The 23258-nt window shown below is 53.9% G+C and overlaps 2 protein-coding genes across 2 annotated transcripts in view; both read left to right on the top strand.

Annotated features, from left to right (window-relative positions):
• The window catches only part of IFT122 (intraflagellar transport 122), a 63214-nt gene extending 51836 nt beyond the window's left edge, over positions 1 to 11378 (top strand). Inside the window, exons 21-28 of the mRNA XM_080818643.1 lie at positions 650 to 744; positions 4105 to 4205; positions 6183 to 6348; positions 7334 to 7445; positions 8071 to 8196; positions 9861 to 9940; positions 10272 to 10436; positions 10898 to 11378. Of these exons, the coding sequence (XP_080674769.1) occupies positions 650 to 744; positions 4105 to 4205; positions 6183 to 6348; positions 7334 to 7445; positions 8071 to 8196; positions 9861 to 9940; positions 10272 to 10436; positions 10898 to 10987 (935 nt within the window). The 3' untranslated portion in view covers positions 10988 to 11378. The remainder of the gene's footprint in view (positions 1 to 649; positions 745 to 4104; positions 4206 to 6182; positions 6349 to 7333; positions 7446 to 8070; positions 8197 to 9860; positions 9941 to 10271; positions 10437 to 10897) is intronic.
• A 6609-nt stretch (positions 11379 to 17987) lies between these two features.
• Positions 17988 to 23127, top strand: RHO (rhodopsin; the record flags this gene model as incomplete). The annotated part of the gene is made up of 5 exons (XM_080830607.1): positions 17988 to 18539; positions 20238 to 20406; positions 21673 to 21838; positions 21939 to 22178; positions 23017 to 23127. Exons 1-5 carry the CDS (start codon positions 18179 to 18181, stop codon positions 23125 to 23127), a joined length of 1047 nt encoding a protein of 348 aa, XP_080686733.1. The 5' UTR covers positions 17988 to 18178.
• Positions 23128 to 23258: the final 131 nt, after the last annotated feature.

The raw sequence follows: 23258 nt of genomic DNA, 5'->3' as shown, positions 1-23258 counted from the left end.
GGAGTGGGAAAAACACTGGAATTGGAGGCAGCTAGGTGCCTTGTAACAAGTCACAATTTCTTCCTAAACTCTACCTCCCCATATGTGGCATTGAAGGTAATCCTATCCTACTTTCTTCATAAGGCTGCTGTGAGCCTCACAGAAGCTGTGGTTATGATTTGGAAACTGTTAGGTCCAGGTGTAATGTGTCATATTTCTGTTCTGGCCAGTGGTCTGTGCTTTGGATAAGGCCTGGCACAGAGGAAAAAGGCTGGAGGTGAGATGAGTAAAGCTGACATGTGCTCATCCTCCACGCCAGTCTCCTCTGGTATGTCTGCACACCAGTGATCACCCTGTTCATGCTGGCGCTCCCCACTGGAATGACCTGATAGGCTGTAGTGTCAGATCTGGGAGAGCCTGCAAGCAATGTACTCAGACTTTTCATGGCCACATGCTCTGCCCATCTGAGACTTTCCCTATCCTGGGACAGTCCCAGCTCCTAAGCAGCACCTTTCCCATCACTGCGTCTCTTTGTCAGTCTCCCTGGCACAGGTCTTGGTACTGGGGGAGAGCTGACACTGGCAGTGTTGCCATTGCCTTTCTCTTGTAGACATGGCTTGACCCATCTTCCCCCTCTTGCCACCCTCCCCCCCAACACTGCATACCCCAGACCCTGCCCAGAAGGACGTGATGCTTGACAAGTTTCGCCACTTCCAGCACTTGGCCGAGCTGTACCATGGCTACCATGCCATTCAGCGGTACACGGTAAGGTGGTCCGGGTATGGGGGCCAAGTGGGGGTGCTGCCTACTGAGCTAAGGGCCCTGGGCACATCTTACAGAGTAGCAGACCTCTGGATGGAAAGTAAACCCACTGGACAGGATGACTTGCCAAGAAATTCAGGTCTCCTACTTGGAGACAAAGTTTGGGACTTTGATTTTCCTCAACTAGTTACCCTTTGACCTGTTGTAAGCTGTGGGCTTCTGAATTAGTGAGCCAGAGCTAGAATGGGACTTTCTAGGTACCGGCTTTATGTTTGTAAAATTCAGGCAGACTCCAGGTTAGCCAGACAAAGAGTAATCTCTAAAATGATCAGGGGTGGGGGCGCCTGGGTGGCTCAGTCTGTTAAGTGTCTACTTTTGGCTTAGGTCATGATTCCCAGAGTCAAAGGAACAAGCCCGCATTGGGCTCCCTGCTCAGCAGGGAGCCTGCTTCTCCCTCTCCCTCTGCTCGTCCCCCGGACTTGTGCTCTCTCTCTCTCTCTCTCATTTTCTCAAATGAATAATCAAAATCTTACAAAATATAAAAATAAAGTGATCAAGGGTGGATGTTCCATTCTAGGTGGGTGAAGCCCCATCTCTAACCAAAGGCCTGAGGTCTCTTCTCGGCCCTGCCACTGAATTGCTGTGTGACCTTGAGCTATTTACTTTCTCTCTCTGGCTCTCAGTTTCCTTCTCTATCAAAACGAATGAGCATAGGCTTGATCTCCAGAGACCCAAATAGTTCTTTTTAGTCACTCCCTGATTGTTTTGATTAAGCCATTTTAAATCTATCTCCTGACAATGGGGAACAGGTGGTAGCTTTTTATCAGCCTCCTCATTTTGTGTATCCTCAATCACTCAACAAATGTTGATTAAGCACCTACAGAGTGAGCTTATCCTGTGCTGATAAGCCAGGAGGATAATACCAATAACGAACCTTTATTGAGGACTTACTGTTTACCAGGAAATGTGCTGAAGGCTTTATTGTATCAATTTATTTACTCCTTTATTTATTTACTCCCCGTTTTACAGACAAGGAAACTGAGGCACTAAACACAGAGATCCCACAAATATTAAATAAGACCAGGACCAGACCAGATGGGCTGGCTCCAGAGCCTGTGCTCTTAGCCTCTGATCCCCCACACCCTCTAACTTGGAGAAGGCAGACCACTGGCCACACACCCCAGCTCTACTGTGTGACCTTGGCGAGTTGTTTACTTGCCTCTGTGCTTCAGCTTCCTTCTCTTTAAGTAGGGGTGATAATAGTACCTACTTGGTGGGGTTGTGAGGATTAAATTAGTTAATATTGGAAAAGCACTTGGCACAGATGAGCGTCAGCTGTTCTCCTGCCCTGTGTGGAGGCTTCCAACCAATTTTCCATGGGCAGAACATTTCACAGTTCTTTGACCATCTCAAGAGCCCTGCGTTCCACACTGGGCACCTCTTTCCCCCACATTTGTGCTGAGTGCTCGGCACATTCTTTGTCTCTGAGGAAAGTCTGGTAAGAAAGACTCCTCTGCTAGGCTCTGCCTTGGTCAGCTATCAGTCCTTCATCTCATCTCTTCCCCATACCACGGTCAGTGGTTTCAAGGGAACTCATCATCCCTTACAGTCTTTTTAGGGCCTCTCATTTCTATCACGTGCTCACCGGGAAAGACCCCAAACTCAACTCCAGCTGGAAAGTCAGGGACCCAGCTCAGTGTCAGTTTGCCTGAACCACTTTGGAGCTGGGCTCTTTTCTGTAACAACTGAGCTCTGCTCCAGGACCTTTGTGCAGTTGTGAGCTTGTAGCAGCTTCACACCAGCTGGGGTATCTGGCTGTTCATCCCAGATGAGACTTTATTGGGCCATTCCTTCATTCAGCAAATCCCTTCTGTGTGTCAGGCCCTCTGCTGAGGCCTTGGGACATAGTGGTGAGCAAGATGTTATCCCCGCCCCTGAAGAGCTCATAGTCAATGAACAAGCAGGTGTAGCCTAGTTGTCTTAAGGGAAAAACTAAGAGGACCAAGAGGACTTCCTGGAGGAAGTGAACCTAAGCCAAGAGGAGGGAGATTAGTAAGAATGGGGCAAGGGAAGAGGAGGAGAAGAAACAGCAATCCTGGCAGAGGTCACAACATGTGCAGAGGCATGGAGGTGGGTGGTACTTTAGCGTTTGGCATCGGGGCCCAGCAGAGCAGCTCTGAGGCAGAGCAGACTGCAAAGGGAAGCACCAGACCTTTCGTAAGATAATGGCTTCCTTCCCAGAGGAGAGGCGCTAGTTCTGAGGACCCTTCTGCCACCGGCCAATTCTGTTCTTCCCGGGATGGTTCTTAGCTTCCGTACCTACCACGATATAACCAGAGGCGGGCTTCTCCCTGGCTCTCACCCAGAAAAGGATGCAGTCTCAGGTTTTCTTGGGTTCTTGGAACTAACCGAGGCTGTAGAAATTTAAATGAGAGCTAAAGAGAGAACGCTGGGCTCCAAACCCAAGTAGTAGTGTAAAGTAAGTCCTCACAAATTTAGACCAATTAGGGCCTGAGTCCTGCTGGCACGGTGTGGAGTACAGCCTAGTAAGACCCTTCAGGAAATGTCAGTTTATTACCATGTAAGTGCTCGAAGGGGAGGGAGAGCTGGCCTGCTTTCATCTTGTCATCTACAGTTCAAGATCCCTTCAAAATGGTATTCTTAACCTTTTATGGACCCCCTCGTGATAGAAAATTCCCTGTGGTCTACTGTGTGGAGCTTCTGGCAGCCTCTAGGTACAGAAGACCTGTTTGTGTGTGTTAGAGCCTGTGCCAGGTGCTGGGGGTGCAGGGATGAGTAATTGAGGAGCTCCGGCACATGTGCACATCTGGTGGGCATTGGGCAGCCAGACTGCTACTGGAGAGTGGAGAAGAGGCACATGATTTCATGTTCTGAAGAGTTAACTGCCTCCATTTAAAGACATGCTTATGGTCTGGTCATGTCCTAAATTGCCTAAAAGGTCTTCTCTCTCAGAACTCATTGGAGACAACTTGAAGTGCTCAGGGAAATGGAATCATAACCCACCCAGAGGCAACACAGCCAAGGAGAGAGGCATTCTTGGGCTTTGGAATCAGACCTGGGTTTGAATCCTAGCTTGGCTCTTTTCTAGCTGGGTGACTTGGGCAAGTCATCTCTCTGGGCCTGTTTTCTCATCAGTACAGTGAGGATGAAAGTGCATCTTTACAGAATTTTGTTAAAGACCACATGAGACAGCTGTAAAGCGCCCAGTACATAGTAGATGCTCATTAAGGGAAGCTGCTCTTTTACTGAAATATTTCAGAATTATTGGTTGTCTGCCTTTTGACCTGTCCCAGCAGCTGCTTCGTTGAGGAATTCAGTCCCTATTTGCTTTTCTCACTGCAGGAGGAGCCCTTCAGTTTCCATCTTCCCGAAACCCTCTTCAACATCTCCAGGTTCCTGCTGCACAGCCTGACCAAAGACACCCCCTTGGGCATCTCTAAAGTGTATCCTTTCACCCCACCCTCTGTCCCACCTCTCTTGTCTAATGGCCCCTGTGAAGTTCTTTCCAGAGCATTTCACTGGCAGAACCTTCCCTATCTCCCATAGCCCTCAGGGAAGAGAGCGAGTTTGTCCTGCTGCTACTGTTTTACTGTAGAAGGAGCTCGCCAGGGAGACCAGGGGGCCGGGGCCAGTGCCAAGAGAAGATTAGTTTCCAGGGCTCTCTGGGCTTAGCCCAGCTGTGGGTCTCTAACCAGTCCACTGCCCGAGCCCTCCTGGAACCCATAAATAAGGGTATAACAGAAATATAGAAAGCTCTTGGATTCTTGGGCATTTTCCTGGGGGGCAGGTTAGAGGGTGTTTGTTCAGCCCGGGGGATGGAGCACCTGTTGTGCCCTAGACATCGGGCCAGGTGGTAGGTGACAAAGCTGTATCTAGTAGAGGAGGTGACAAGTGTCAGGGCTTAGTTCAGTGGGATGTGTGCTGTGTCAACGTGTGGAATGTAGCTAAGGCTGGGGCCATGGTCAGGGAGGGATGCCTGGAAGAGCTGACATCTATCCCATGAGGCACAAGGGAAGATGGTAGAGTAGATATTCCAGGGGAGCACTCCGCACATGGAAATGCACAGAGGTGAAGTAAGCATGGCATACGGGAGGAGCTGAAGCCCATCCTAGGTGGGAGTCAGGCTGGAGAGGTAGTGGCCTGAGGGCCTCCATGTGAGTTGGCCTCACCTTCTTTGGAAAGAATGGCCTGTAAGGGCCATTAAAGAAGGAGGCTGAGGACCCATGCTTCCCGAAGCTACCAGGAAATGACCAAAATCTTTTAAGGTCACTAAAGTCATAATTTTCCCCATTCTCTTCTAAATCTTATATTCTCTCAGCCCCCTCCCAGCCCTAACCCTACCTTCTCTCTGTAAGGAAAAGACCCTCCCAGGAGAGGCCTCAGAGGTACTGATCAGTGAGAAGTAGCTTCTCCAGAGGTTCCAGGCCTATCATTTACATTCCAGGGGAACCAAGAAGTACGTTGTTGACTGAGAACTTTGCAGAGGTGTGGCCCAGGCCACACCTGCTGGTGCCTGAGAACCTGTGCCCAGTCTTTCCAGCAAGTTCTGTTTGATTGAACCCCTGCCCTAAACTGCACCCTATACTGTTCACTGGGGACCTGGAAGTGGCTCCTGACATGGTCCCTGACTTTGAGGAGTGACCGTGGAGACATAGACAAGAAAGCTTACTGCCATGTAACTTCTGGAGAGAAAGGAGCCACACTGGGCTTGTGGGGAGCAGGAGCATCAGGAAGGAGAGTGGGAAGGAGACATGGTACTTCAGGCTTGCCACAGAGAAGTGGGGAAGGGGGTCCACAGGCAGGACATGGAAGGAAGGACAGGCCTGGCCTGGGTGCAGCCAGCATTTAAGGTGACTTGGGATCCAGCACAAAGGCCTGGGGCCTCAGATTGAGGAGCTCAGAGGCGAGTCTCAGAGAATAGGGGAGGCTGCCACTCAGAAATCACTGTGGCTCCTGGTAAAGTGCAGGCAGAGAGAAGTACCCTGCACCCAGTGGCCTCTGAGCTGGATCTGAGTGAGCTCCGCAGGCAGTCTGGGACCAGCCCCACCTGGCAAGCCTAAAGCAGGATGGCACTTGGTGCTGGGCATTCTAGGACCTGGCTGACAGGCTGGGTGAGGTGGTGAGAGCCATTTTGGCCTACTCAGGGTACAAGATGAGCCATCAGCAGGCCCAGAGAACCTAAGCAAGGTTAAAATATTAATGGAAACTGCACTCTTTATCTCTGGAAAAATCCCTATGCCATGATATCTGAGAAGTACACTTACATCCCACAAATGAGCAAAGCGCTCCTCAGGCTCCTACCCATGCCCTCCTGGCACTAGCACCAGCTGCACACCAGCACAGGGCTCACCCTGAGGGTAGGCAGTGCCAGCTCTCGGGCCCAGTGTGGCCTCTGCTGTCCTTAACCCTATCATCCGCAGGAACACGCTCTTCACTCTGGCCAAGCAAAGCAAAGCCCTGGGTGCCTACAAGCTGGCCCGACATGCCTACGACAAGCTGCAGGGTCTGCAGATCCCCGCCAGGTTCCAGAAGTCCATTGAGCTGGGCAGCCTGACCATCCGCTCCAAGCCCTTCCATGACAGCGAGGTGAGGGCACAGCTCTCTCAGGCAGGAGGCTTCCCCTCCTCTTCCTGGACATCCCCTGATGCCTTCTTTCCCGGCCGGGTTCTATCTGAAAGATGGCTATGATGGTCTCAGGATTCTGTGCCCTTCTCCCTTTCCCAAGCCCTGGTTTGCTGACTCCTGCTTTTCCCTCTCTGCCGCCTCTATTCTCTACTCAGCCGGCTCTGCTCCAGCCACAGCCCCTGGCCCCTGTGGGCTCCAGAGCCCTGCCTTCCCTTGCTGCCTAGCCCTCCTATGAGGCTCTGAGTTGGCTACAGCCCAGCCCATGCTGCTGTGCCCTTAACCTCCCTCTGCTCCTGCATGCCCAGATGGCTCTGCCTTCACCTCATCCTAGGAGCTCCTGCCTTATCCCCTCTTTCTTCTGGAACCAGGTTATCACTCTTCTAGGTATCTGTAGCCCAGCTGTGCCCCAGGCACCTTTCTTCCAATTTAACCTGTTGTCTCTCACAATTGCCTCCTTCAAGCTCAGAGCAGAGACTTGGCATCAAACAGACCTGGGTTTGGATCCCAGCTCCACCATTTCCTAGCTATGTCTCCCATCTCTCTGAGCCTCGTTTCCCCCTTTATCAAATGGGGACACACATAATAGTTTTCCCACAGGTTAAATAGCCAGCCCAGATAATGTGCACAGTAGGGTACGTGGTATGTGTTAAGCACCCTGTGTGTGGTGGCTGTGGTGTTGTCATTCCTCCTGGAGAAATGTGCTGCTGAGCCCTGCCTGTGAAGGAGTGTCCAGGGCAGTGGGACCCAGGTGACAGGGCCTCAGATGCCTCTGTAGGCCCTTATCCTGAGTCACCACAGCATAGAGTCCTAAGCCCGGTGCCCCTTTCCCGCCCACACAGGTAGCCTTGCTTCTTGGCAGCCAGGCCCCAGGAGACAAATCAGAGTAGGGAGCATTTCCTCACTCTGGGTTTGGCTCTCAGGCAGTTGTGGGTCTTGTACTTTTTAGGAGCTGGTGCCCTTGTGCTACCGCTGCTCCACCAACAACCCACTGCTGAACAACCTGGGCAATGTTTGCATCAACTGCCGCCAGCCTTTCGTCTTCTCTGCCTCTTCCTATGGTGAGTCTGACATGTGCAGATGGATGGCTGGGCTCTCTCTGCCGCTGATTGGCCACACACGTCCTCATTTGTAAACTGGGGACAGTGTGACACCCACCCCACCAGATGCACAGTCACAAAGCGTTCCCAGAAATAGGACCCAGTGCTGCCCAAATTTGAAGCACCCACCCCTCAGAGCCTGGTACGGGGCTTTGCATGACATAAATGCCCTAGATGCCACTGGTTGGGCATTTGGTCTGGAAGGCTAAGATGGCCTCTTAAGTCCCGCTTCCTTTTACGTTGACGAAGAATCAGAAACCCCTTCCAGGTAGCTGGGCAGAGGCCGTTCCTCCTCTCTTGTAGAGGAGCCCATCCAGCTATTAGTGGGAAGAAGGGGTGGTAAAGGCCACTGGTTCTCACCCATACACACATGTACACATGCATACATATGCGTACATGCCTGCTTCCTCCAGACATGCAGTGGGCAAAAGAGGCCCTACTGTGTCTCCTTGCTTACAGAGAAGCCTGCTGCTGGGTGAGAAGCCTGCTCCCACCTCCCCTCATGCTGCCTGGTGAGAGCATCACAGGCCCTGGCTCCCCCTGAGGCAGTCATCCCATGGCCTTCCCCATGCCCTGTGCCCTCTAGAGGTGCTGCACCTGGTTGAATTCTACCTGGAAGAGGGGATCAGTGATGAAGAAGCTGTCTCCCTTATTGACCTGGAAGCACCAAGACACAAGCGTGAGAACAAATGGCAAGAGATCACAAGCAACAGTATCCTGGACGCTCAGCTGGACCCGTGTGTGTGCCAGCCGAGCACGAGGCCTGGGTGTAAGACAGGAGGCAGGAGGGGATTGGGGGATGGCTGGCCCAGTGGAGGCACGGGCATGGCAGGCCACTGCCGAGTGATTGGAGAGGCCTGCATAGTGGCAGGGACAGGGGCTGGCAATAGACTGAGAGCTGGCCAGTGCACAGAGGTACCATGGGGACAGTACATGCCCACAGGCCCAGAAGAGGTATGTGGAAGAGGAGATGGTGCCTTGGTAGTCACCTTCACTTCATTTCCAGGTGGGCCTCCCACCCACCTGAGTCCTAGAAGGTACCGTCTGTCCTGGCCACACAAAGCTGATGAGCAACCAACACAGCATATGATGTCTGTATCAACTTTTCTAGTCAGGTCACATTTGTGTACAAGAGACAGAAAAACCATGATCGAGCTGAGCAAACAAAAGGGTGTAAAGCCTAGCCATAATTGGACACTCAGCTAGATCCGGGTGCTCAGTTGGCCTGGTGGGAGGCTGTCTCCTGTCCTGTTGGCTCTGTTGTCCTTCGAGTGGCTTCATTCTTTGGCAGCACCCACCCCATCCCACCAGCAGTACCAACCCTGCATCCTATCAGCCTTAAAATCCGTGGAAAAGGCTGACATTCTTCCCAGAATGACAGCAAAACACAAGGCACATCCTTGCCGGGACAGCTTGGGTCAAAGGCCACACCTCAGCTCTTCCCTCTGGCTAGGACCATGTTCACTGTCCGAGCTGGACACGGAGGGGGCTTCTACATGTGACTGTGCACACTCAGCACCTGCAGACCTTGCTAGCACACAGCAGCTGGATCAGCAGGTCTGGGTGCATGGGAGCCTGACTTTCCATTGGCTTCCAGGTAATGCCAGTGCCACTGGTCTGTGGGCCACATTTTACATTTTGAGCAGCAGAGGAGAAAGGAAAAGCCAGGGAGTTGTTTGCCAAAGATGGGAGACAGAAATCAGATGCTCTGCCTGGGTTGTTGCTGCCTGGTGGGACCACATCTCATACCTGATTCGGCACCAGCAGCCTCCATTCCCCTGGGGCTCTTCCTTGTGGGAGCCCCAGCCGCCCTGGCCTCATATCAGCTCTTCTGACACCACCTGACAGAGGAGGCAACCCTTAGCACCTTCAACCTGGTCTAGTTGGCCTTAGGATTTGCAGGAGCTCTCACCCCCTTCTCCATGAAATAGGACCTGCAAGTCCATCTCAAGTGCCTACAGGCAACCCGGTGATTACTAAGTGTTTCTCCAGGAATTGCCAAGTTTGCTGGCCATGGTTTCTGGCTGGCCCATTATTTCTACTCCCACCCACAGCAGGCCTAAAGTCTCTGCTCACTTGATGCTTCTGGTCAGGCCCCTGTGGGCCATGGTGTGGTCTGTGTAGGGCAGCAAAGGTCCCATCAGAGCACCTTTCCCTCCTGGGCACTGGGGCTTGGTCCCGGCCTCTGTGTGTCTAGGGCTGTCTCCTCCCTGGCTTGCACTCCCTCCATTCCTCCATCTGGAAACCTATTCCATAGACAGAGTCATGGAGAAACACACCAGGCCCACAGAAAGCACCTGTGAATCTTGCATTGGGTGAAGGGGGGGCCTATTTCCCACTCAGCCTCAGGTTCTGTCCTTGACCAGACCCTTCCAGATTCCCAAACTCTGAGGCTGGATGAGACTGTGGACTCCATGGGAGATGATGACCCATTCACGGCAAAGCTGAGCTTTGAGGTGAGGGTACCTCTCTGAGTGATGAGCTGTGGAGGCGCGTGAGGCCTGTTGGGAGGGGGTTCGGAGGTCCCTTCTCCTGTACACACTTGGGCATGAAATGGACTTGTTCCTTGTCTGGGCCGTGGTGGAGTCAAGGTGGTGGGGACCCCATCACTAGAGATGGCTAGCAGGAGCTACCTGACCTGGCAGGGTTCTGTGAAGGTACCCAGCAGGGGAAGTCTCTGGGGTCCTCCCTGGTTGCCCCAAAGATTCTGGGATCGTGACTCATATAAACATGTCACCCTGGCTGAGAGCATGGGTGTCCCCTGCTTTCCACCTGCCCATCCTGCAGCAAGGTGGCTCCGAGTTTGTGCCTGTGGTGGTGAACCGGTCGGTGCTGCGCTCCATGAGCCGACGGGACGTCCTCATCAAACGCTGGCCCCCGCCCCTGCAGTGGCAGTACTTCCGCTCGCTCCTGCCGGATGCCTCCATCACCATGTGCCCCTCCTGCTTCCAGGTACCGTGCCTACAGCTCCTCTGTGGCTACCAGTTTCTTCTTTCTGCTGCTTTTCCATTTCCCAAGTGTCCCCTTGGAGACACCTGGCATCTGGGAGGAGCACAAGTGATCCCAAGGCCAGGGCTCTGAGCTGGGAAGAGACTCGGCCATCCTTAGGCCCTCCCTCTTCTCACTTCTGTTCTGAATGCTGTCTGGAGTGGGCTTACCCCTGACCCTGTGCTCTCTGTACCTGCCCCTAACCAGGGAGGCCCAGGCAACTGTCATGTACCTTGGAATTTCACTTAGAAAAATGGGGCCTCGGACCCCAGACCCTTCTCCCCCTCCCTTTCACTCCTCAGACAAAGGTGTTCTGAATCTGGTGTTTCTAGCCCTGGCTCACTGCCAAGCCTCCTCCCCTTGGAAGGGCAGGAGTTCTTGCCAGGCTCACGCCTTGGCCCTGGGTCATGACCGTTTCCCCTCAGATGTTCCACTCGGAGGACTACGAGCTGCTGGTGCTTCAGCACACCTGTTGCCCCTACTGTCGGAGGCGCATTGACGACCCCAGCCCCTGACTGGCCCTCTCAGAACCAGCGCTCCCACCAGGGCCACTTCGCACTTGGCTGGGCTGTCAAAGGAAGAAGAGTTAAACTGAAAGAGTTAAACTGTCAGAATGTGTCTTCTGCCCAGATCAAGTGTGTATTTTAGGGAGGGGCCTTGTGTAACCACGGAATTCCTATTTATGGCATTTCAGGCCTTGTAAATAGCACCAGGAGATGGAGAAGAGAATGTACATACATTTTCTAAGAAAAAAAATCTGTTACTTTCAGAGAGGCTCTGAGTTGTTCGTGGCAGCCTGCTGGAGTCCACAGATCTGTCAGACCATTAACATGTACACTTTGCGAACAGATTGCCTCAATAATTACAAATAAAAGGGCTACTTATTTTCATCAGTGTCTGCATTTTAGCAAATCTTCATATTGTCTGCAACTTAATTTCCTTATGCAAAAGTGCACCTGTTTCTAATTTGATCTGAGAGGAACATTACATTTGCCTGCTCTTAAAATGTAATCTAATCGAAATGGCAATATGGGAATGGGTAGGGGAATGGGTATTTATTTATTTTGGTTTAGTGGGGCTCCGTCTTGACCAGAAAATAAGGTTCCTGGCTCCAAAGAAGATGGCAAAGAGGGCCTCTCCTCAGAGGTTCTGGAGCCTACCCTCTGCTTTCTGGCAATGGCCAGGCCCCCCTCCTTCACCCCACTCCCCCAGCTCCACAGAGGCCACAACCCCACTGAGGCTTTCCCCTTCCCTCCAGCTCCTGAAGCTAGTGGATCTGTTTGAGGTTTTGCTAAGGTCCCTGCCCCTGAGCATCAACAATGTCCGATTCAGCAGCTCAAGGGCAAGGGTGAGTAGCACATGGGAGGCTGGGGAGAGAGAGCTGACATTTATTGGGGACCTTCTCTGTGCCAGCCAAGTTTCATATATTGTCTCCGTTCTCATTCCAGCCTTGTGATGGAAGGGTTATGATTTCCATTTTGCAGCCATGGGGTTGGGTGGAGGTACTGGGCCCAAGGGCTCACCCAGCCCTAGGTGGAAGCTCCTGATCTGTCCTGCCCTGAGACCCCTGTTCTGTTTGCCCTCCACTCTACCTACCCCAGAGGTATCAATGATCCAGAGCTTTGTGCAAAGTCCTGACAGCAGGGAAAGAGAACTGCGCTGTCAGATAAGAAACCCACCCTGGTGATCAGATATTGATACTTTACAGCTCATCTGTGAAGTGGGCAGAGTGGGACAAATGTCCGCCTCACTGGGGGGATGAAGACAGACCTAGAGAAGGGAGCAGCTACAGAGGCCACCCAGCGGTGAGTGCTGAAGCTGGCCCCTGCCCTACCCTTTTCCCCCTGCCTCCTTCTGCACTTCTTTGGAGATGATGGAGGAAAATAAAGAAAGAGAGCCAGACAGTTGTGCCAACAGAACTCCTCCGTTGAGTGTCTAATTACTTACGATCATGCATGCTCTCTCTCTTGCTAAACATTTATTAATGTGTTAGGATTTCCATTAGCGCATTACTTGAACTAAAATCATTTGCATATGGCTGGGAAGAAGAGGGGAGAGAGAGAAAACAGCCCCAGCCACCCAACAGGCGTCAATCACAGTGACAGATCAGATGGTCCATGGCTAGAGGCAGGGGGAGGGGGCCCAGCCTGAGACTCCAGCATGCATCATCTCAGCTGAATAACACAAAAACCAGTTTGTGCCATGCCAAGTTCTGCTGCCCCGGGGAAGCTGAGCTCTCGAGGTCTGAGTCTGAGAAAAAATCACTGTAGCTGCCTTTAAGTCAATTGCTCACTGAGTATCAGACACCGGGCTAAGCACTTTCCACGCATCATCTTATTTTATCCTCCACAGCCTCCAGGGTGCCCATTATGCAGATAATGAAACTGAGGCTCGGCAACATTCTGTCCTTTCCTTCAACAAATACTTACTGAGCCAAGATAGGATTCATACCCAGGCACAGCCTTTACACCTAAGCATTCTGTTCTGCGTCTCCCCTGTCCCAGACTAGATGGCGTCTTGACCAGGCCTGTTCTCTCTCCAAGGCTCAGTTTCCTCATGTATGCAAAAGGGCGTACTCCAGCTCTGACCTTGAGGCTCGAGCCTCAGTCTCCATCTGAGGAGCCTGACGACCCTTCACCTGCTACAAGGAAGGCACCGTGGGATGTTGAAATGCCCCTTTCACTAAGACGACAGTGAGGCCTGGAGAGAGACATGGCTGCTGGCGACTGCACAGCTTGGTTGTTCAGGCTGGGTCTTGATCATCCCAAGTCCCCAACCCTGCCCACATCCCTGGAAGAAGGAAATAGGAAGAGGGGGATTGTATGGCCCAGATAGAGCCCCAGGCCAGGCCTTAGGTGGGCCTGGCTCTAGCCTGGCCTCAACCAGCTGGGTGTCCCCCATGCACCCACAGTGAGGCTACTGAAGCCAGGAGCCCCTCATGGCTCTCACACAGGTACAGAGATGTCCCCTCTCCAAGGCCCCATCTGCCTATGGCAGATACCAGGCAACCTTCCACTTGTGCCAGCTTCAGGGCCAGTGGGAGCCTCAGCAAAGAGGTCTGCACTGGGCAGAGTTCTCATCCTGGGTCAAGCACTCATCCCAACATTCCACCCAGACTCCAGAACATCTTCCTAGAATGGGAATCTGATCATACCCCTCCTCTGCTTATAACCCTCTCCACTGACAGCCAGCTAGCATCCGGACTCCTAGGCCTGCCCTCTCTGGCCCTAGGCCCCAGGCCAGCTGGCCATTTGCTCCCTGTGCCTTGGACAGTTGTCCCCCGGCCTAAACCTCCTGCTTCCCTCCTGCTCCACATCTTGCTCCTCTGGGATCCTACAGCGCTGGGCCTGGGAGCAGAGCCTTGCCTCCCATGGTTATTATCTTCTTGTTAGCTGGCCCCCCAAACTGGGAGCTCCTTGAGGGTAGGGAATATGTAGGATTTATCTGAGTGTCCCCAGCACCTAGCCCCAAGCCTGGCACATAGACTGTGTTTGGCAAATGTCAGGGTGAGAGGGAATTGCAGGGAGGGAGGAGGGAAGAAGTGGGATTGGAGGAGAAGAGGAAGGAAGGGGAGGAGAATCAGTTTGTCTCCTTCCTTTCTTCCCTTTGACATTCTCAGCTCAGTCCAAGGCCTCGCTCAGCCATGGTGATGCAGCCAGGTGGGGCTAAGCCAGGGAGCAGAGACAGGGAGGAGGAGGAGAGTAGGGGGTGGGAGGGAGGAGGAAGCTGCTGAAGCAGCAGCACCTCTATGCAGAGGCTTAAGAGCTATTTGTGTGCTACCTGCTAAGCCCCTAATCCTCCATGGCCAAGTCAGAGCCCTGCACCTGGGCTCCAAGGGGGCCGGGCTCAAGAAACCTAGAGATAGGTGCCACCATCTTCAGAGAGAGCCACCCCCAGCTGCCCACCTCCACAGATCATCCCCAAGCCTGACTGAGGGGCCAATGGCTTAGAAATTCACCCACTCTGGGGCTTGTCCCTTGGTGTGCTCCTGGGCCCTCTCTGGAGCACCTGGCATGAGAGAAGAAAGCTCGGGCTGGGGAGTCAGCCAGCTTGTTCACTTCCGGCTCTGCTGAGGAACATTAACCCTCTGAGCCCATTTCCTCAGAGGTCAGAGGGTATGGAGTGAGACCTCCTAACGAGGTACCAGGAGTCATCCATTCATTTGACAACAGTTTATTGAGCCGCTACCCCAAGCTGCCTGCTCAGATGCAGCAAAGTACAGGCGAGGCCAGCCCTGGACTCTGGAGAGGTGGGCAGTGAATCATAAGGGGACAAATAAGACTGTTGCTGATAGTGATCAATTCTGAGTAGAAAACCGGTGTGATGGAGTAGGGGCCCTCATCTGTAGACTTGGGGTCCTCACCAAGGAGTGCATTGCAAACTGAGACCAGACCTTCGTAACCTGAGTTAGACTCTAAGAGGCTAACACTGTTGGTCATTGATCACTTATAGGCAACAGAGTAGGAAACTGAGGCACAGGGAAGGGAGGGGGCTGGGTTGCACCCAGGCTATGTGCCTACAGAGCCTCGGCCCAGATGTAAGGGTAAGTGTAAAGGGACCATGCCCAACTGAGGGGGACCATGACACCTAAATTGTAAAGTCAGGAGGTCTGTGACTGGGCCTTGGTGGGAAAGCAGGTCATGTCTACCCAGCAGGTGCGCATGGATCTCCCAAGGTTTCCTAGTTCCAACAAACTGAGGCCAGAAAGGGGAAGTGGGACTCCCCAGGCTAGAATCCAGTGCCACCCTCTGCCCTCTGGGCCACCACTGCTGCCCTAGGCCCGTGTGAGTTAGGCTAGTGGCTTTCCCATCAGCCCAGCACAACCCTTTTTTTGTCATTTATACCATGGTATGAATGGCAGCAGATCTTTCCTCAGAGCTGTCTTTGGTGTGGGGAGGGAGGCAAGGCCAGACAGGTGACAGCCCAGATTTGTCACCTGACCTGGGCCACAGACACACTGCTTCAGTCTCTCCACCTGTGCAATGTAGTAGGGAGGATCAGAGGAGGTGACTTCTAATGACTAACTGCTCACTGTGAGCCAGTTGCTCTGAACAAGGAGTATTTTTAGTTTAAAAAAAGATTTTTTGTCGTGCCTCACAGAATACAGTGCACTGTCACCCTGTGAGGCCTTTAATTCCCCATGGCCATGGTCCTGTGAGGGAGGGTCATTAAACTCTGAGACTTACAGAGGGAAGCACTGACTGAGATAACCTAGATCTACTCACTTGATCCACAAATACTAAGCACCTACTATGAGCCAGCCTCTGAGGGTGATACTCCAATGAACAGAACAGACAGAAATCTCAGCTCTCTCCAGTGCACGGGGAAATGATTTACAGCGTTCTGCTACGTGATGAGCACCACGCTTGGCTCCAGGAACCCTGTTGAGAGCTGGGCAGACCCCCTCCACCCCTGCCTGCTCACATGACAGCCTGTGAGATGGACAAAAAACATGTGAACAGAACATAGAAGTTTCCAGGGTGTTCTAAGCATTAGGAGGAGGTGAAGGCAAGGCATTGAGGTCTAGGGTTGGGGGCTCACAGAGCTGTGTGTGGGCTGGTCTTGGTCCAGGGAATCAGGGCTCCTCCCTCCATGTGGCTACTGGGGCCCACGTCAGAATCAAACCCTCCACCTTGACCTCATTAGCATTGGGCCTAATCCCTGAGCCAGCACCTTAAACTGCGAGAGGTCACACCGCACCCCCATGCCTTCCCTGCACTCATTCATTCCACCAGCACACATTTCATCAGCCCCCACCCCCATATGCAAACCTTGACACCACCCGGGACAGGCAGGGTCTGGAGCCCCAGGCGGGCTGGAGGGAAGGGGGTACTCTCCTGAGTGAACAGGTCTGGTGGGAAGGGGCTACACAAAAGAGAGTCCTAGGGAAGGAAGTCTTGGAGACAGGGACACATGCCCTACTGGCTCCTTCCATCACCAAGTTCACAGTGCAAACTTCACCTTCCCGGGCTGCTCCAAATGACAGCGTGTTGGAGGGGGTGGCAATCTGAACTTTTCGTATTCCATTGGTTTCAGGATGTGTTTGGTTGTAAGCCCTGACAACCCCACAGAACAATACTTCCTGCAGGCATCATCCCTCTCCACGGCATTTGTCAGAGCTGAGCACCGTCTGGGGAGTGCAGTAGGTGCTTCCAGGTGCCTGGAAGGTGGTCCTCAAGCACCCCTGTGCCAGGCACTCCCATCTGCCTTACATCATTCCTCAGAAGTATGGCTGTGCTCCCTTCACTGATGGGGGGGGCGGGGACCGTCCATGCCAAGCCTCCATTTGCCCCCAGAACCTGCCCTCCTGGAGTTACCTGTCACACAGCTTCCAAGACCCACTGACCCAGCCCAGACTGACCAGACGTCCCCGGATGTGCCCTGTGTGCCACAGAGTCCAACCAGGTCTGTTTCCAGGCTCAGCCTAGCCTTCACACTGGAGTCCCCAGGAGGCTGGGACCAAGCCGGCCTTGCTCACGACAGCAATCTGGTGCCCAGCACAGCATCTGGCACATAGCCACCTCCTGGATGCAAGGCCTTGCTTCAGGAGCCTTGAGAGCCTCTGTCCCCTTTCTGCTCCAGTCACCCTCTCCCTGCTCCCCTGTTCTGTCCTCTCTTCCTCCAATATATCTTTGGGTGCATTTGAGCCATGTTTCTACCCCTGAGATCTGCCCAAGCCACTGTCCGCTGCCCAGGCTCTTCAGCTTGGCATCAAGACCCACCAGAGCTGGCCCTGCAGCCCGGGTGCAGCCTCAGCCCAGACAGGCCTCAGGCCTCCGCCAGCCCTTGACTTCAGTCTCACTCACTTGGCAACCCAGCAAAGTACTCCCCTTCCTCAAACACCCAAACTTCCCCTCCATAGACGCCTCTCCTTTATAGACAGTCTCCCCGCCCTGTATCTGTTCCTCCCACACCAGAGTCCTCCCCACCCCATCACCTCCTCCTTTCTGGATCTTTGTATCCCCAGTGGTCTGTACATAAATATTTAATGAACGAGAGAGTGAGTGAATTCCAACCTGAATACCTATTGAGCTCCTGGGCTGTGCTGGGCTGTATGTCTGGCCTGGAGAGTGCAGAGCCAGCAGGACTTGGCCCCCGCCCTCACGGAGCTTATAATCTGGTGAGATGGGCTAGGGTCAGGGCCCGGCACCTGAGTGAGCCAGGAGGTGACAGGTGGGGAAGAAATAGGTAAGGAGTTGGGTGAGGGGTTGTGAGACTTGAGAGAACCACCATGGCCTCCACCCTCAGGGAGCTTGTGGTCCAGTGGGGAGACAAAACCAGCTCACATGAAGTGAGAGAGACATGGCATGGAGCCAGTGGTCCCAATGCCAGGCCATGGCCACCAGATTGATACGAGCAGAGACTCCTGGGGACCAGAAGAGTTGGGGGCGGACCTCCTGCTCTTTCCCAGGGTCCCTAGCTCCTCCCATCTCTGGCCCCAGGCTTCTGTCTAGAGTCACCTTGGCCCCTCTTGGAAGCCAATTAGGTCCCCCAGTTGCAGCAGTGGGGATTAATATGATTAATAACGCCCCCAATCTCCCAGGTGCTGATTCAGCCAGGAGCTTAGGGAGGGGAGGTCACTTTATAAGGGGCTGGGGGGGTGGTCAGCACACGGAGTTATCCAGCTGGAGCCCTGGGTGGCTGAGCTCAGGCCTCTGCAGCACTCTTGGGTCTGAGCCAACGGGGCAGCCACCAGGACCGCAGCCATGAATGGGACAGAGGGCCCGAATTTCTATGTGCCCTTCTCCAACAAGACGGGCGTGGTGCGCAGCCCCTTCGAGTACCCGCAGTACTACCTGGCCGAGCCATGGCAGTTCTCCATGCTGGCTGCCTACATGTTCCTGCTGATTGTGCTCGGCTTCCCCATCAACTTCCTCACGCTCTACGTCACCATCCAGCACAAGAAGCTGCGCACGCCGCTCAACTACATCCTGCTCAACCTGGCCGTGGCCGACCTCTTCATGGTCTTCGGGGGCTTCACCACCACCGTCTACACCTCGCTGCACGGATACTTTGTCTTCGGGCCCACGGGATGCAATCTGGAGGGCTTCTTTGCCACGCTGGGCGGTATGAGCCAGGGTAGGGGTGGCAGGGTGGGGGATGCAGGAGCCAGAGGGAGCGGAGGGATCTGGAGACAGCCCGGGGATGGTGGCTAAGAGGCCTTCTTCCCCCTACATCCTTCAGCATTATCTGCTTGATCCGGAAACACCATCAGTGATGATACACTAGGCTGTTTGTGGAGGGCAGCCCTGGGCACAGTTGATCTCGTGTAGAGTGGTGCTGCTGTCTTGCTTTATATCATGGAAACTGAACATGAGAGATGTCAAGAGCCTTGCTGGGGTCTCACTATGGTGGGGCTAGAGCTGAGTTTCCAGCCCACGTCACAATGGCCCCTTGGGCCTTGTTCTGTTCCCCTCAGAGCACCTGTGCTGGGTCAGACCCATGCCAAGCACGGGGAAGAGAGATGGGCAGGACAGATCCCTGTTCTCAGGGCTCTCAGCCCAGTGTGGGACACAGATGATCAGTCCTCCAGTCACTGGACTCCGCCTGTGCTGGCCAGTGGGCTCAGTCTCTCCCCACCAGCATCTCTCCGACCTGCAGAGAAGGGTCTGTCTGTATGTGGGACTCCTGTTTCACCCCTGCCTGTGGCCTGCCATTGGGTGATCTGTGATCATCAAAGGTGACAAACACCCAGTGATGGCTAGAGATTCCCTGGGAATGGGGCTGAGACAGCATCCTGGACACGTAAAGGAAAGAGGAGGTGAGGAGGCCGAGCAGTCCTTGTGGCTGGTGCTAGGCTCTGCCAGCTGCCCTCTCGGCTCTCTCCTGTTTGCCTGAGAGGCTGTGTGTCCCAGAGAAGGGGGCCCATTCTTGGTCTGAGCCAGAAGACCCAGGCCCTGGTCACTGCCCTCCCACATCCCTGCATGTGTCTCTTCCCTTCTCCGGGCCTCTCTCTGCTCAGCTGCTAAATGGGGTCTGTTATCTCTGCAGTACTCCCATCGGTTTTCCAGTCAAAGAAACTATTCAAAAGCATCCTTCAAAGCTACAGATCACCACACAGTGTAATGCCTTCCTATGGAAGGGGTTTCTTTGAAGGGGAGGAGCTTCCCCACACAGAAGGGCTGGAAGTGGGCTGGGAAGTCTCTGGCTAGAAGGCAGGGGTGAGGCAGGTGCCACGTGCGGGCACATCTCTGTAGGGTTGGTGCCAGCTTACAATTATTATCCTGGAGTAATAATTAGTTGTGTTTGCTTTCTCGCTCAGAAACATCCTGGTTTGGTTGATAAATTCTATGGCCAACCTCCCTATTGAGTTTCTGGGGGTGATATCTGAATCCCCCCATTCTTTGCTGATTTTTCCTCTGGGGACCCACAGACCCAGGTTATTTCATTCATCAAGGGAGGAAAGGACTTCCAACTCCAACAGGCACTCTGCCTGTCACCCCAAAAAGCACATGTTCTGTAAAAACTCCCTATGGGGCTCCCAGTGTAACAATGACCCTGGGATCCGATTTTCCATTCCTCAAAAACCCAGAGTCCTTACTGAACTGACTCCTCTTCCTGGGGGACGCTCTGCTCACTCTCCTTCTGCGTATGGGTCCTTCTGCTCCACAGCCCCTTCGCCTCTCCATCCCTGGTCCTGGCTCCAGCCCTGCCCTAGTTTGCCTTCCTAGCTGCCCTCTCCATTCCAGGAAGAGCGCTTCCTGCTTGGACAGACAGCAGGGTCCAGGTGGGTGGTATGCTGACTGATCCCTGACTGCCTTGCAGGTGAAATTGCCCTGTGGTCTTTGGTGGTCTTGGCCATTGAGCGGTACGTGGTGGTGTGTAAACCCATGAGCAACTTCCGCTTTGGGGAGAACCATGCCATCATGGGCGTCGCCTTCACCTGGGTCATGGCCCTGGCCTGTGCTGCACCCCCCCTCGTTGGCTGGTCCAGGTAATGACACTGAGTAGAAAAGAAGGGTCCCCAAGGGGTCTTTGTAGGGTCCCCCAGCCAGGACTCAAAGCTGGCACTGTCTGTTCTGCCCCCTACCCCACATGCCTACCCTGGTAGCTCTCCCAAGGGAGGGGTTTAGGGCAGGGAAAGAGAGAATCAGACCCTAATGCTGCTATAAGGGCCAGTCCCAGCTCCTGAGCCCCCATGTCAAGGAGAATCCAAGATGCCTCAACCCTTCACCTTGGCTCTGCCCCTAATCCTTAACTAAGCCAGGGCCAGATTCCAATCCTCTTTGCCCCATAGGCAGTTTCCTCTGACCTTGGGCCTCAGCACCTGGGGAGGCCAAGCCTGTCTAGTGCCAGTGGTGACATGGTAGCCCCTGGGAACTTGGTCCTCTGCAGCCTTTAGTCCATCATCTCCAAATGGGGCTCAGATGAGAGATGGGAGGACAGTGGTTTGGGAAACTGGGCTGTGGGTTCCCAGAGGCCTCGTGTCCCTCTGCTTCCAGGAAATTCCCAATCTCTCTTCCCTTCCCTCCTCTCTCAGCCTCCTGGGGTCAATTTTTTGTTCCTTGTTGGGTCTGAGCCCGCCCTCTCCTGCATCTTCCCCTGTCTTCTCCAGTCCTGCCCAGTCCCATCCCCCCAGGCACAGCCAACGGCCACTCAGGCCACTCCATTGTCACCATCCTCTGAAATCACATGGCCTCGGGACCTCTTGTTTCTACAAAATGTGCAAAGATCCCTTAGTTAATGTGTGTGCCCATCTTTGGCCTAGAAGACACCCTTACGCTGTCAGTAAGACCCTGGTTTATACAAACTGCTTCAGATATTGGGAGCTTTTCCCTTCTCCCCACCAACCTCTGCCCTGCACAGCCTGAGGCCCGGCCTCCAGCCATGGGGAGCAGCAGGTCTGGTGAGGAAACCCAGCATAGGTCAGCGGTGTATGGGCTCTGCTAGGCAGGAGACTAGGCCATCTCCGGATACCATGGCTGCTGTACAACCAAACCGCAGTTTTCACCAGGTGCATTTGAACCCCTCATCTCAGTTTATTTGATCCCCACAGTCACGCAGCCAAGCAGGTATTTCATCACATCCATTTTACAGAGAGGGAAAGCAAGGCCCAGAGCAAGACCAACCACACAGCAGGTGTGTTGGCCGAGCCAGGGCCCTGACCGGCTGCAGCCTATTCCTAAGCCCCTCACACGTGGGTGTCCCTTATGCCCTCTCCTGTCTCCCCCGCCACCCCACACACCCCCCCGGTGCTCAGGTACATCCCAGAGGGCATGCAGTGCTCGTGCGGAATCGACTACTACACACTCAACCCAGAGGTCAACAACGAGTCCTTTGTCATCTACATGTTCGTGGTCCACTTCACCATCCCTATGATCGTCATATTCTTCTGCTATGGCCAACTCGTCTTCACAGTCAAGGAGGTATGGTCCCATGTCGGGCGCTGGGGACACATGTGTTGGTTGGGATGAGCCTGGCCCCTGTCCCAAGGGAGTCTGGATAGCAGGCCCTGTGTCCCTGCAGGCGGCTGCCCAGCAGCAGGAGTCGGCCACCACCCAGAAGGCTGAGAAGGAGGTCACACGCATGGTCATCATCATGGTCATCGCATTCCTGATCTGCTGGGTGCCCTACGCCAGTGTCGCATTCTACATCTTCACCCACCAGGGCTCCAACTTTGGTCCCATCTTCATGACCATCCCAGCATTCTTTGCCAAGTCCTCCTCCATCTACAACCCTGTCATCTATATCATGATGAACAAGCAGGTGCCTGATGGTGGGGCAAGAGGGTCCAGGGGCCCCAGGCTGCAGGCACTGCTTGCAGAGGACAAGCCCGGACTGGGCCTCAGTCACCCCACCTGCAAAACCAGGCAGGGAGACTGGTATCTCCCAGGGCATCAGCGTCATCTGGGAGAAATACACAATCAGAAGCTTGGGGTGGGCCCAGGAACTCGCATTTCTAACAAGCCCTCCGGGTGTCTCTGATGCATGAGAGGTGCCAGTCCAGATAGTTCTGGAGACCCACTTTAAAAGTCAAAGAGTTTAAGTCCCAAGCCTGGGAATGCGATGGTGCCAGTCTCCACACAGCTGAACACAGAGCTAAGTCTTATGCTGAGGGATGAATGGATAAAGCAGTTCTTTAAACATCGACCAGCGGCTTCTCTGCAGGATCCATGATCCAGTGGGGGAAAACGTGGTCTCTGGAGTTACGCATATCCGTTTCAAATCTCAGCTTTCATTTTCTAGCTGTGTGACTTAGGCAAGTCGTGCCCTTCTCTGGCCCTCAGTGTCTTCATTCCTAGAAAGGGCGAACTCCTAAACTCTAGGGTTAAATAAGATAACTTACAAATAACCCTTGGCACACAGAGGACACCAGAGAAGGTCATGAGTAGCAAAACCCCCTTGGATTTGGTCCCTGGCATCTCTGGAGCAGGGCCACGTGTGCTTACGAAGTTCCCTCCAGGGAGCCAGATTTGAGAGGGGCGTGGATCCAGGGAGGGCCAGAAGCAGGGAAGGGGTTGGAGGCAAATCTTGCCAACCACCACAGTTTGCTACATACACTTCCAGCGGACCCTGACCCTGACTCGTGTCCTTTGCCTTCTAGTTCCGGAACTGCATGATCACTACCCTGTGCTGCGGCAAGAACCCACTGGGTGATGACGAGGCCTCCGTCAGCACCTCCAAGACGGAGACCAGCCAGGTGGCACCGGCCTAAGCCCTGCCAAGGACTCTACGGCCGACTGTAGAAGTCTCCCATTCCCCACACCTAGCCCCAGCCACAGCTGCCCCACAGGAGCCAGGCCTGTCGGAATCAGGCTGTGCAGGCTTCCTGAATTAAAATTATTA

This window comes from Martes martes (genome assembly GCF_963455335.1).
Source record: "Martes martes genome assembly, chromosome: 1".
Classification (NCBI taxonomy): domain Eukaryota; kingdom Metazoa; phylum Chordata; class Mammalia; order Carnivora; family Mustelidae; genus Martes; species Martes martes.
Note: the sequence above shows the minus strand (reverse complement) of the source record. Positions and strands in the feature narration are given on the sequence as shown.